Below are 12,577 nucleotides of genomic sequence, written 5' to 3'. Positions count from 1 at the left end.
ACTCTCAGGGCCGCCACTACCACTGGGCTTCTGGAGTACCGGGCCGGCGAGAACGGCAGAGATGCCGTTACCAACGCCACCAAACTTGGGTCCTTGCATGATGCCGCCTCTCCTCGCTCCCATACCGAAACCCCCCCCCCCACTACCCACTTCCTAATCATGGCTATATTTGCTAAGGTTCGGCAGCGCCAATCCACACTCCCCTCGGCCCTGCTCCAGTAACACGTTCTTCACTCGTGGGGTTTTACCCACCCACACAAAACCCAAAATCACCTTGCTTCTGAACCGCATCTTGAGCATGCCGATGCACCGCTTGATCACGCCCTGGTCACTGCATGGGTGTCATTGTACCGTCCGGATAGACGTCGTCAGCCATGACTGCAGCAGATAGCCTCTGTCGCCTAGGAGCCAAACCCTCACTGGGGGTGTGCCTCAAAGGTGTAGGGAGCCATCGAGTGCACCAAGATGAAGGTGCCGTTCACACTGCCCAGGTATTAGGCGCAGACGTGCATAATGTGCATCTTGTAGTCACACACCAGCTGCATATTCATGAAGTGGAACCCGTTTTGGTTTGTGAAGACAATCCCCGAATGCGCCAGTGATTTTAGGGGAACATGCTTCCCAATCAACCCGCTGATCCTGGAGCATTCCAGTGGCGGTAGCAAATTCCATTGCCTGGACAAATTGGCAGGCTTGCTCCATGTCAAAGGTAATGCATTATGCCAAACAGGCGTACAGGACGTCCGTTATAGCACAAATGCACCTGTGCACAGAGGTTTACAAGATGCCAGATAGGTCCTGGCTGGAAGCCCGGAGAATACCGGGGCGGGCCCATTAATGATACGCCCACGGTGGTTACTGTACAATTTGCATCGCCAAGCCAACGTGCGGCACAGAGAGCATTCACACCATGTCGATGGACTAGAGCATGGCATAGAGCATGGCATTCTGTTTGGTACCCGGCGCCAGCCACGATTTTCGGCTGACGTGTGATTTTTCCACCAATCATTTTTCCCCGATTCCCTCATCGGCCAGCGGTGAATCACACTCCCAGTATCTGTTATTATTTACTATACCATTAGTAACCATCAGTTTGAAGCAGATAATTAAGATGGAGTTTTCTACCAGAATTTCAACTATTGTATTTTTTTTTTAAACAGAATAAAGTTATTCACTTTTATTCAGTATTCAATTTTAAAGAACATAATGCGTGATAAACTACATTTGAAAGAAAAGCCGTAAAATGCAATTTGCACTGAAAAAGCAATTCTCTACATTTAACAAGTCATTGTTTCATATTGTAGGAGTTTTCTGTCCTATATTAGATTTTCTGCATTGAGAAGAATGCTTTGGTTAGTGACATACAGAAATTCACTCTTACCGGATGCTTGCTGGAGCCCCAAGCGTTCAAACCCGAGCTGCCTGAAATATGGCTTCGTCTAAATTGACCATCTACCGCCGATAAATTCTCCTAAATGAAAATAGATCACAAAATCTAAATGCATTTAATTGTCTCAAAAACTGAAAGAATTCAGGCTGAACAAATTCATAATTTGTCTAAGGAGCAATAACATATTTACTCTTGAATATGTAGTTTGGTTCCTCACTACCCTTTTCCCCCCATGTCTGCGTGTGTTTCCTTCGGGTGCTCCAGTTTCCTCTCACAATCCAAAGATGTGCAGCTTAAGTGAGGTTATGGGGTTAGGGTGGGGGAGTGGGTCTAGTCGGGTGCTCTTTCAGAGGGCTGGTGCAGATTCAATGGGCCAAATGGCTTCCTTTTGCACTGCAGGGATTCAATAGTTCTATGGTACAAATGTCTGTTTTTTCTTTATTCACTTGCCCTCTCTGCAATTATCTCCCTTTTTTTTCTAACCTTCAGTATGTCCACTCCCTTGTGAACATGGCCATTGATATCCATACACTCATTGTAAATGATTACACTGACTTCTATTTGATTGATATTGACTTGCAAGAAGAAACAATTTGGCCCTCAGTGACATTTCTCTGCCTAGTGTTACACAGATGGAAAATTGTGGTTTAACTCTACCTCTAACTTTAACAGCTACCCAAAAAACCTATTGTTTACAGAGGATCTCTTTAAAAAGAAAACAAGAAAAGACACTGACCAAAGATGGCTACCACCTCAACTGATGTCTGGTATTTTAAATTGACACCATTTCAGGAATCTACCTACATGGATTGCACTACTAACGTAGGGGTGGTGCATAGTTGGGCTCAGTTGCAAAAATTGAATTTGGGTGATTTGGTGGATACGGTGAAGGAGGATTTTCAGTGGGAGGTTCTTCCGCTGTCACTGGTGAGGCGGGTCCAGACTGTCAAGGTGACAGTTCTCCCAAAGTTTTTGTTTATCTTTCAGAATGTCCCGATTTTCCTGTCCAAATGAAATGAAAAAATGAAAATTGCTTATTGTCACGAGTAGGCTTCAATGAAGTTACTGTGAAAAGCTCCTAGTCGCCACATTACGGCGCCTGTTCAGGGAGGCTGTTATGGGAATCGAACCGTGCTGCTGGCCTGCCTTGGTCTGCTTTCAAAGCCAGCGATTTAGCCCAGTGTGCCAAATCTTTTATTGGGATGGCAAAAAGGGTGATTTCGGACTTTATATGTGCGGGTAAGGTACCTCAGGTTAGCAAGGTATTCTTGGAGAAGGACAGGCAGTCGGGCGACTTGACATTGCTGAATTTCTATTGGGGAGTGACTGTGGAGAAGTTCTGGAAGTGGGTCTTGGAGGAAGGGTCAGTTTGGGGTGGGTGCAGGATATATTATGCAGAAGGACAAGTTTGAGGGCACTGGTGATGGCGCTTGTTCTGAACTCGCCGGTGAAATATTCCACAAGTCCGATGGTAGTTGCCTCATTAAGGGTATGGAATCAGTTCAGGCAACATTTTAAGATAGAGGAAATGGCGTTGTGGGAACCAATCTGTGGTAAACATAGATCCATCCCGGCAGTGCTTGATTCAATGTACAAGACAATGGAGTGGGAGGAGATAGAGAGGTTTAGGTATTTGTTCACGGACGGCAAATTTGCAGAGTTGGGACAGCTAGCAGAGAAGTTTTGTTTGCCGAATGAGAATGGGTTTCAGTACCTGCAGATCGGGGATTTTGTGAGGAAGGAGCTCGCTACGTTTCCATGGTTGCCGCGCCCTTTGTTGCTCGAAAAGATTGTGTCAGAGGACAAGATAGGGAAGAGCAAGATCTCCGATATTTATGGACAGTTAATGGAAAGGGAAAGTGTTTCGTTGGTTGAGGTAAAGGGGAAGTGGGAGGTGGAGCTAGGTGGGTGGATTTGAAGGGGGAATTTGGAGTGAGGCCATGCGGAGGATAAATTTGACCTTATGTGCGAGATTGAATTTAATTCAATTTAAGGTGGTGCATAGGGTGCACATGACAAAGTCGCGTATGAGCAATTTTTTTCCCGGAGATGAAAATGTTCTATGTCAGAGATTTTATGGATAAAGGTGGCTTTGAGCCCATGGTGGCGATATTTGGGGTTTCAGAGGATCCGGAAGTGCAGGTGAAAGAGAGGCTAATGTCTTGGTCTTTCCATCCCTGATAGCTTAAAGGAGGATCTTGTTCAGGTGACGGGTTCTGGAGCCGCCTGAGGCAGGGGGTTGGATGAGCGACCTGGCAGAATTCCTGCACTTGGAGCAAATAAAGTTTACAATTAAGCGGTCAGAGGAAAGGTTCCACTTGAGGTGGAAGTTGATCATCTCCTTCTTTCAGGACTGCTAAACGTCAGTGAATGGGGGGGTTGTTACGGCTGGGGGGGATTGTTCTGCTATTCAATTTTAGCTTTTCTTTTTGTGTTATTGTATTGCAGCAATAAAACAGGGCAAGCGGAGTTTAAGGTTGATGGTTTTCATTTTTAAGACACTGGTATAAAAATGGCTGCATTGTATTGTGTACTTTGTATATCGTGAGCTGTTATATTGTGTAATCATCTTTGTTGTGGTACCTCAGCAAATGTCTTTTGGACAGGTACTGGCTCACCCCCTTCTATAATCACCACCCTCCTCAAAAAAACACCTATAACCCCTATCTCTGCAATCTTCCACCTCATGTTCATTGTTACTATCTGCTTCAATAGCCTTTGATTTTGCCTTCCAAATACATGTCAATCCTTCCCACAACTCCAAATTTGAATCTCTCCAATAGGTTTCCACCCTGAAATTGCCTTCATGGAAGTAACAGTGATGATGTGGTATTTTCTCTCCTCATGTACCTCAACCTCTCTGCAAGCTTTAAAACAGAACGAGAGAGTAGCCTGAGCACAGATTCTCATAGCGTTGTATTTTCCACATGGACCTTTTTGGGATACTAACTCCTGTCATTGGCACGGGGGGGGGGGGGGGGGGGGGGGAGGGGGGGGGGGGCATATCTTTCCTTTCAGAGTTCTGGTAGCTGAAGCCTTTTGATAGGATTCAGCAGAACAGGGTGTCTCTCTGATAACTAATAGTTGTGGGAATCACCCATGGATTCAGTTCAGGATTGTGGCTTGGGCCCCAAAAATAAAGGACACAAATGGGGCCAAGGAAATAAAGAACAATTCTTTCCAGGGGACACCCAGAAAATCCTCACTAGACCAGGCATTCTTCGAATGTACCTTCCTGTCTCTTCAATAGGCAAGAATCCAAGCTATGCTCAATTCATATTTTTAGAACCATAAATTTTGGCATATTAGTAGCATTTTGGGGATTTTTACATCCTGTACAGTTGTCAAACGGATGATTTATGTTTTTTTTAATATAACTAGGAGGGAATAGATTCAAGCAGCTGTTAAGTATATACAAAAAGGCAAACAGTAAAAGTCTTTGCAATCTCCAGGCTTATGTAGTATATTAATGTACAACTATAAAAGTTACATACTCAGAGGCATTAGAATATTCAGTGGTCAAATCACGTCCTTGCAATGGATCATTTTGGCTCAATGTGTCATATGGCAAAACGCCCTATCATGAAAAACATTAATAATACAAGAACTAAAGCAATCAGATTAGATTAAAGAATTTTAAAAAATTAATTGGTATCAAATTTATCTTATTTCCTCACTACGATATTCGGCTACAATTTTTGGTTCTTGATCTAATGGCAATTTACAAAGCGACGAAGGGCGATTCACATTTTACAACTTGGGCCAAATATTTGTGGAGATGGCACCAGCGCCTCTGACCAGGCCTTGATTCCCACCCCATATCTGGCAACTACCATTTTCACTGGGGAAGAACATGGTATTTATGGTGTAGCTGCCTTCACTCAGAAGTAATTTTCATCAACTAAGTTTATGAAACACAAAATTGAGGAAAAGGTCTAATCTATTGGAGTTCTTTGGAGAGCTCAGATATCCTTGTTAAGAGGTAAGGTACCCTGTGCTTTAAAGTTAACGTCTGTGTAAGTCATTTAAATCCCCTGCTCTTTAAGTTTTGAAAATAATAGCTTGCTGTGTCTCTCAGCAAATTAATACTGAGAGCGACAGTGAAAGGAAAAACTGATGAACAACTTTGTCCAAAACACTTTCTCTCTCTCTCTCATCCTTCAATGTTCTCAGTAAAAAAAATCTTCTTCTTCAACTAAGCTTTTGGCCACCTGTCCTAAAGACTCCATCTTTGACTGGTGTCAATTTTGTCTGATTAAGCATCTGTGAAGATTCTATTGTGTTACAGATACTATATAAATACACGTTGCTCTTAAATAGCTCTTGGTGCTCAGTGCATTGTGCAAAAATACACTAATAAAAGGGTACAGTACAGCAATGTTTCTGCCTGTAAAACATGAGGATGTTAATGTGACAATCACCCCCAATGTTTTCTGGAAAGTATCCTGAAGGACTGGCGTTGAACATTTGTTTTGCGAGAAGAAAAAATATTAACTGGTCTGAACATGTCATCTCTAAGTGATGAGCTTGACTACAATGAAAGAAAATCACAATTTTAAATACTCTAAGAGCTAACAACCTTCTATTAAATAAAACACAGTTTTCTAGAGGTTAATAATATATTATGCAATTTTTACTTCTGCAGTTTTCACTACAATTGTGATTCTTAATCCCATAATGACAGTGATAATTAAGTAAACAAAAGTTTCATAAATCTATAGTTTTCCTAAGCAGTCTTTGAACATTTTTAAGGCAGAGGTGGATAGATCCTTGGTAAGCAAGTGAGTGATAGCTTATCGAGGGTAGGCAAGATGCAGATTTGAGATTACTATGAGACACATCAACTCCATACTCCCAGAATGCCTTCATCTACTGCAACTCGCATACCGCCACAACCAGTCCACAGCTGACACTATCTGTCTCGCCCTACACTCATTCTTGGAGTATCTAGACAACAATCACTCCTACGTCAGAGTCCTATTCATCTACTACAGCTCTGCTTAGAACGCCATGGGCGGGATTCATGGCCGGCGTCAATCCCACCCCTGCTGTGTCCTGAATTCACCACCACCCGAGATTTGGCGGGGGTGGGAATCGCGCCGCGCCGGTCGGCGGGCCCCCCGTGGCGATTCTCCGGCCCGCAATGGGCCGAAGTCCCGCCGCTGACAAGCCTCTCCTGCCGGTGGGATTGGCGGCGCGGGCGGGCGCCGGGGTCCTGGCCGGGGCGGGGGGGGGCGATCTGACCCTGGGAGGGCCCCCACGGTGGCCTGGCCTGCGATCGGGGCCAGGCACTATTTTTCTTCCGCCATCGCCATGGTCTTCACCATGGCGGAGGCGGAAGAGACCCCCTCCCCTGCGCATGCGCCGTGATGACGTCAGCAGCCGTTGACGCTCCAGCGCATGCGCGGACTTCCGCCGGCCGGCAATGTCTTTTCGGCCCCGGCTGGCGTGGCGCTAAAGGCCGTTCACGCCAGCCAGCGGAACGGGAACCACTCCGGCTTGGGCCTAGCCCCTCAATGTGAGGGCTTGGCCCCTAAAGGTGCGGAGACTTCTGCACCTTTGGGGCGGCCCGATGCCGGAGTGGTTCACGCCACTCCAACACGCCGAGACCCCCCGCCCCGCTGGGTAGGGGAGAATCCCGGACCATAATTCCAGCCAAGCTCATATCCAAACTCCAAAACCTAGGACTTGACTCCATCCTCTGTAACTAGATCCTCAACTTCCGTAGGCCACAATCAGTAAGGATAAACAACTACACCTCCTCCACAATAGTCCTCAACCCTGGGGCCCTGCAAAACTGCGTACTTAACCCCTTACTATACTCCCTATACTCACATGACTGTGGGGCAAATTCTGCTCCAACTCCATCTACAGTTTTGCTGATGACACGACTGTAGTGGATTGGATCTCAGACAAAGATGAGTCAGAGTATGGGAGGAAGATAGAGAACCAAGTGTCATGGCACGACAACAACAATCTCTTCCTCAATGTCAGCAAAACTACTGAGCTGGTCATCGACTTCAGGAGGCGAAGTGTCGTACATGCCCCTGTCTGCATCAATGGTGCCATGGTGTAGATGGTTGACAGCTTCATATTACTAGGTGTGCACATCACCAACAATCTGTCCTGATCCACCCATGTTGACGCTACGAACAAGAAAGCACAACGATGCCTATACTTCCTCAGGAAATTAAGAAAATTCGGTAAGTCTACATTAGCTCTTAACCAATTTTTACAGATGCACCATAGAAAGCCTCCTATTCCTGCATCACAGCCTGGTATTGAAACTGCTCAGTCTGAGACCATAAGAAACTACAGAGAGCCATGAATACAGCTCAGTCTATCACACAAACCCGCCTTGCATCGATTGACTCTGTCTACCACTCCAGTTGCCTCGGGAAAGCGGGCAGCATAATCAAAAAACCCTCCCATCCGGTGTATTCTCTCTTCCAACCTCTTCCATCAAGCAGAAGATACATAAGTCTGAGAACACGCACTAACAGATTCAAAAATAGCTTCTTACCTGCTGCTACCAGACTTCTGAATGACTTTCTTATGGACTGAACTGACCTGGACGGGGCACCATTCAGTATTGGTCCACACACACTTGGACCAGGCCTCATGGCACCTGTGAGGTTTCCCAGGCCATTGGAGACACCTGGTGGTCAGAGACAGTGCAAGATGGTCCCTTGGCTCTCCCTCTGACACCTGGGCATATTGCCACTGCCAGGCTGGCACTGCCAGGGTGCCCTGGTGACATTGCCAGGCTGGGTTAGCACTGCCAGGTGTCAAGGTGACACTGCCAAGGGTCAGGGCCTGAGGGGGGGGGGCCATGCCCATGAAAGGGAGATTGAGAGGGGTATCAAGGGAGGGGGTGAAGAGCTACTACAAAAGTGGGGTTGGTGAGGGTGGGGGGGGTGATATTACCCATGAGTGGGGGATGTGGGCGACTCTCAAGCTCGCTTAGAGATTGGGGCACCCTTTCAAATTGACAGCTGATCTCTGAGGAGCCAGTCTCACCAGCGAGTTCAACTCCCCGTGTTGATAATTTTTACAATCCATGTTAATCCTAAAACCTGTATGTAATTGTTAAGAAAAAGGGGAGGGAGGAGAGTAAAGGGAGGAGAATAAAGCAGTATGATGTACCATCAATTCGACTCAAGACACATTTAGGATCCAAACTGTGGCTTTAATCAGCTAGTTGTTAGCCCGGTGGTCGACTACAGAGTATGGCCGACCGCCGGGAATGCTGGGTACTAATACCCTGCCTCGGAGGCAGGGGCTACTTGCCTCTCGACCAATTGGAGAGCAGTCACATGAGTCTCGCCCTCTATCTCTCCCCGCTCTTTACTGAAGTCTCGCCCCCTCTCTCTCCCTGCTCTTTACTGAAGTCTCGCCCTCTCTCTCTCTGCGCTCTTCACTGAAGTCTCGCCCTCTCTCTCTTTCCTGAAGTCTCTCCCTCTCTCTCTCCGCGCTCTTTACTGAAGTCTCACCCTCTCTCTCCCCGCTCTTTACTGAAGTCTCGCCCTCTCTCCCTCCACGCTCTTTACTGAAGTCTCGCCCTCTCTCTCTCCGCGCTCTTTACTGAAGGCTCGCCCTCTCTCTGCGATCTTTACTGAACTCTCACCCTCTCTCTCTGCTCTCTTTACTGAAGTCTCGCCGTCTCTCTCTCCACGCTCTTTACTGAAGTCTCGCCCTCTCTCTCTCTGCGCTCTTTACTGAAGTCTCGCCCTCTCTCTCTGCTCTCTTTACTGAAGTCTCGCCGTCTCTCTCTCCACGCTCTTTACTGAAGTCTCACCCTCTCTCTCCGCACTCTTTACTGAAGTCTCGCCCTCGCTCTCTGCTCTCTTTACTGAAGTCTCGCCGTCTCTCCACGCTCTTTACTGAAGTCTCGCCCTCTCTCTCTCCGCGCTCTTTACTGAAGTCTCGCCCTCTCTCTCTGCTCTCTTTACTGAAGTCTCGCCCTCTCCTCTCTGAGCTCTTTACTGAAGTCTCACCCTCTCTCTCTCTCCGTGCTCTTTCCTGAAGGCTCGCCCTCTCTCTGCTCTCTTTACTGAACTCTCGCCCTCTCTCTCTCTTGGAAGAGTGCAACAGGTTTGTTTCAAACCTCTTCATTCCTCTTCATTCACCTGAGGAAGGAGCAGTTCTCGGAAGAGTGGCAGGGGATAATGAAGGGACAGAGGGAACAACGGGTGTCGCTCTTTGCCGATGACCTCTTGCTGTATGTTTTGGATTCTTTGGAGAGTATGGGAAGGATTATGGGCCTGTTGGGGAGGTGTGGAGGGTTTCCGGGGTACAAGCTGAATGCAGGGAAAAGCGTGGTATTCCCGGTGAAGGAGCTGGCACAGGGGGATGCCATTTATGGTAGCAAGGGATAGGTTTTGGTATTTGGGGATTCTGGTAGCTAGGGACTGGACGGTTCCCCATAAGTGGAACTTAACGAAGCTGGTGGAGGAGGCAAGCGAGAATCTTAGGAGGTGGGATACACTGTACTTAACATTGACGGGGAGGATCCAAGTTGTGAAAATGAATATTCTGCCGAGGTTCCGATCTTTATACCAATGGCCTTTTTTCGGAAATTGGACACGATCATTTCAGACTTTATATGGGCAGGGAAGGTGCCAAGGGTCGGGACCATCCTGCTACAGAGGCAGAGACAGCAGGGGGGTTTGGCATTGCCGATCTGCTTCATTATTATTGGGCGGCGAATGTGGACAAGGTGCAGCGGTGGTGGGAAGGAGAAGGGGTAGATTGGGTTAGGATGGAGGAGGAATCTTTGAAGGGGGTCTAGTTTGAAAGCTATGGTGACGGCAGCATTGCCAATGGCTCCGAGTAGGTAATCAGGGAGCCCAGTGGTGCAGCCCACAGTGAAGATATGGAATCAGCTGAGGAGGCATTTTAGGATGGCAGGGATGTCAGTGCTAGCGTCGCTGTGCAAGAATCATGGGTTTGAGCCGGGCAAGATGGATAGTGTATATAGGAGGTGGAGAAAAGTGGTGCTAGTCAAGGTGAGGGTTTTGTATTTGAAGGAAGGGCTTGCCAGTCTTGAGGAGCTAAGGGAGAGGGTAGAGCTGCCGAGGGTTAGTGAATTCAGGTACATGCAGGTTGTAGGAAAGATCTGGAGGGGGTTCCCTAGGTTGCCGGCATACACCCTGCTAGAGTGACTGCTGCTTCCAGATGTGGAAGTGGAGGGAAAAATTGAGGATATATATAAGTGGCTGGGGGAGCAGGGAGGTGAGCAGGTGGTGAAGATCAAGGAGAAATGGGAAGCGGAGTTGGGAGTGGAGATAAATTGGGGAGTATGGAGGGAGGCACTGCGAAGGGTAAACGGGACCTCCTCTTGTGCAAGGATGAGCCTGATACAGTTTAAGCTGGTGCACAGGGTGCATATGACTCGGGCGAGAATGAGTGGGTTCTTTCAAGGGGTAGCAGATGAATGTGAAAGGTGTGGGCGGGGGCCAGCGAATCACGCAAAAATGTTTTGGGATTGCGAAAAATTGGGAAGATTCTGGGCAGGAGTGTTCGCAGTCTTAGCCAGGATAATGGAGGAGGGAGTGGACCCGGACCCTTTGGTGGCGATATTTGGGGTTTCAGAGAAGCCGGAGTCATGGAGAGGAAGAAGGTCAATGTCGTGGTCTTCGCCTCCCTGATTGCACGGCAACAAATTTTGCTGCAGTGGCAGTCGGCATCGCAACCAGGGGTAGCAGGATGGTTGGGTGACCTGTACGACTTCCTGCGGCTAGAGAATATAAAATATGAGTTAATGGGCTGAGCGGAGGAGTTTGAGAAATGGTGAGAGATGTTTGTGACCGTGTTTGAGGAGCTATTCATCGCAGGGGGGTGGGGTGGTGGGTGATGGGGAGAGGGGGGTGGGAAAAAGGGTAAAAATCTATTCAAACTGTATAGTTGATTGTTGGGAAGTATGTTTCCCAGGGTGTTTACTTGCTGTAACCTGTTTTGATACAAGTTTGTAATAAAATAGGTTTTAAAAAAAACATACTATACAGTACCACATTATACAGTACTATACAACAAAGTATTATCCAGTACTATAATATATTATACAGTACTCCACAATAACATATTATAGAATACTGTACAGTAATATAGTATAGTGTACAGTACTATATAACATTCAGTACTATACAGTACTATATTCCAGTGTACTATACAATAACATAGTATAACATATGGCTGGCATGGTACCACAATGGCTAGCACTGTTGCTTCACAGCTTAAGGGTCCCAGGTTCGATTCCGGCTTGGGTCATTGTCGATGTGGAGTCTGCACGTTCTCCCCGTGTCTGCGTGGGTTTCCTCCAGGTGCTCTGGTTTCCTCCCACAGTCTAAAATTGTGCAGGTTAGGTGGATTGGTCATGCTAAATTGCCCTTGGTGTCCAAAAACAAATGTTTGGTGGAGTTGCTCGGTTACAGGGATGGCCTGGAGGTGTGGGCTTAAGTAGAGTGCTCTTTCCAAGGGCTGGTGCCTCCTAATGGCCTCCTTCTGCACTGTTGATTCTATGATTCTATTCAGTAGTATACTATACAATACTATTCTTACCAGAGCACTATACCACTTCGGCATTACATCCTCAGGGATATACTTAACTAAATCCACAAATATAAAAGCATTTTCATTGTTCTATTAACTGCAACTCTGAGCGTCAGCACTGACAACGTTTTGTCTGCCAACAGTCCCCCTTCCGATCACTTCCAAACTTTTCTCAAATTCAATTTATTAAATGTCTGTGACATTTTTTTCTTCCAATGTTGCCTCATTTGTATTCAATTTCATTTGGCACAGTCCAACCAAATGCTGCCTGGATCCTATAACTCGATGGCTGCCTCTTCCGAATCTCACCCTCACTGCACCCTGACACAACCACGCCATTGTTATCACCAGGTCACGAGTAAGTTTAAATATATTTTGAGTGTGTTCTTCACGACAGGCTGAAAAAGCAATGTTATTTCTTTCCTAAACTTTTTTAAATATTTCAAATATTTTGGAACAGGTGTTTACAATTTTGTAGGATATCAGGAGAATTATTCATGATTAACCTCACATTAAATAGTGACCAAAAAAATGTTTGCCCAAATTAGGTGCAGCAAGTACTTACTCCTCTCTTCAGGGTATGTTTTTCATGTTTTATGCCACAATGTACAAATTGCAAAACAACATTTTAAAAAC

At 46.6% G+C, this 12,577-nt stretch overlaps 1 protein-coding gene across 5 annotated transcripts in view; it reads right to left on the bottom strand.

Annotated features, from left to right (window-relative positions):
* Positions 1-12,577, bottom strand: part of LOC119969491 (cadherin-like protein 26) — a 111,887-nt gene that overhangs the window by 42,829 nt on the left and 56,481 nt on the right. For all 5 annotated transcript variants that reach the window (XM_038803177.1, XM_038803174.1, XM_038803178.1 and 2 more), the window contains one exon: positions 1,382-1,471. In XM_038803177.1, coding sequence (XP_038659105.1) covers positions 1,382-1,471 — 90 coding nt within the window. The remainder of the gene's footprint in view (positions 1-1,381; positions 1,472-12,577) is intronic.

The sequence above is a fragment of the Scyliorhinus canicula genome, chromosome 7, assembly GCF_902713615.1.
Source record: "Scyliorhinus canicula chromosome 7, sScyCan1.1, whole genome shotgun sequence".
Classification (NCBI taxonomy): Eukaryota; Metazoa; Chordata; class Chondrichthyes; order Carcharhiniformes; family Scyliorhinidae; genus Scyliorhinus; species Scyliorhinus canicula.
This window is presented reverse-complemented; position numbering and strand designations above follow the sequence as displayed.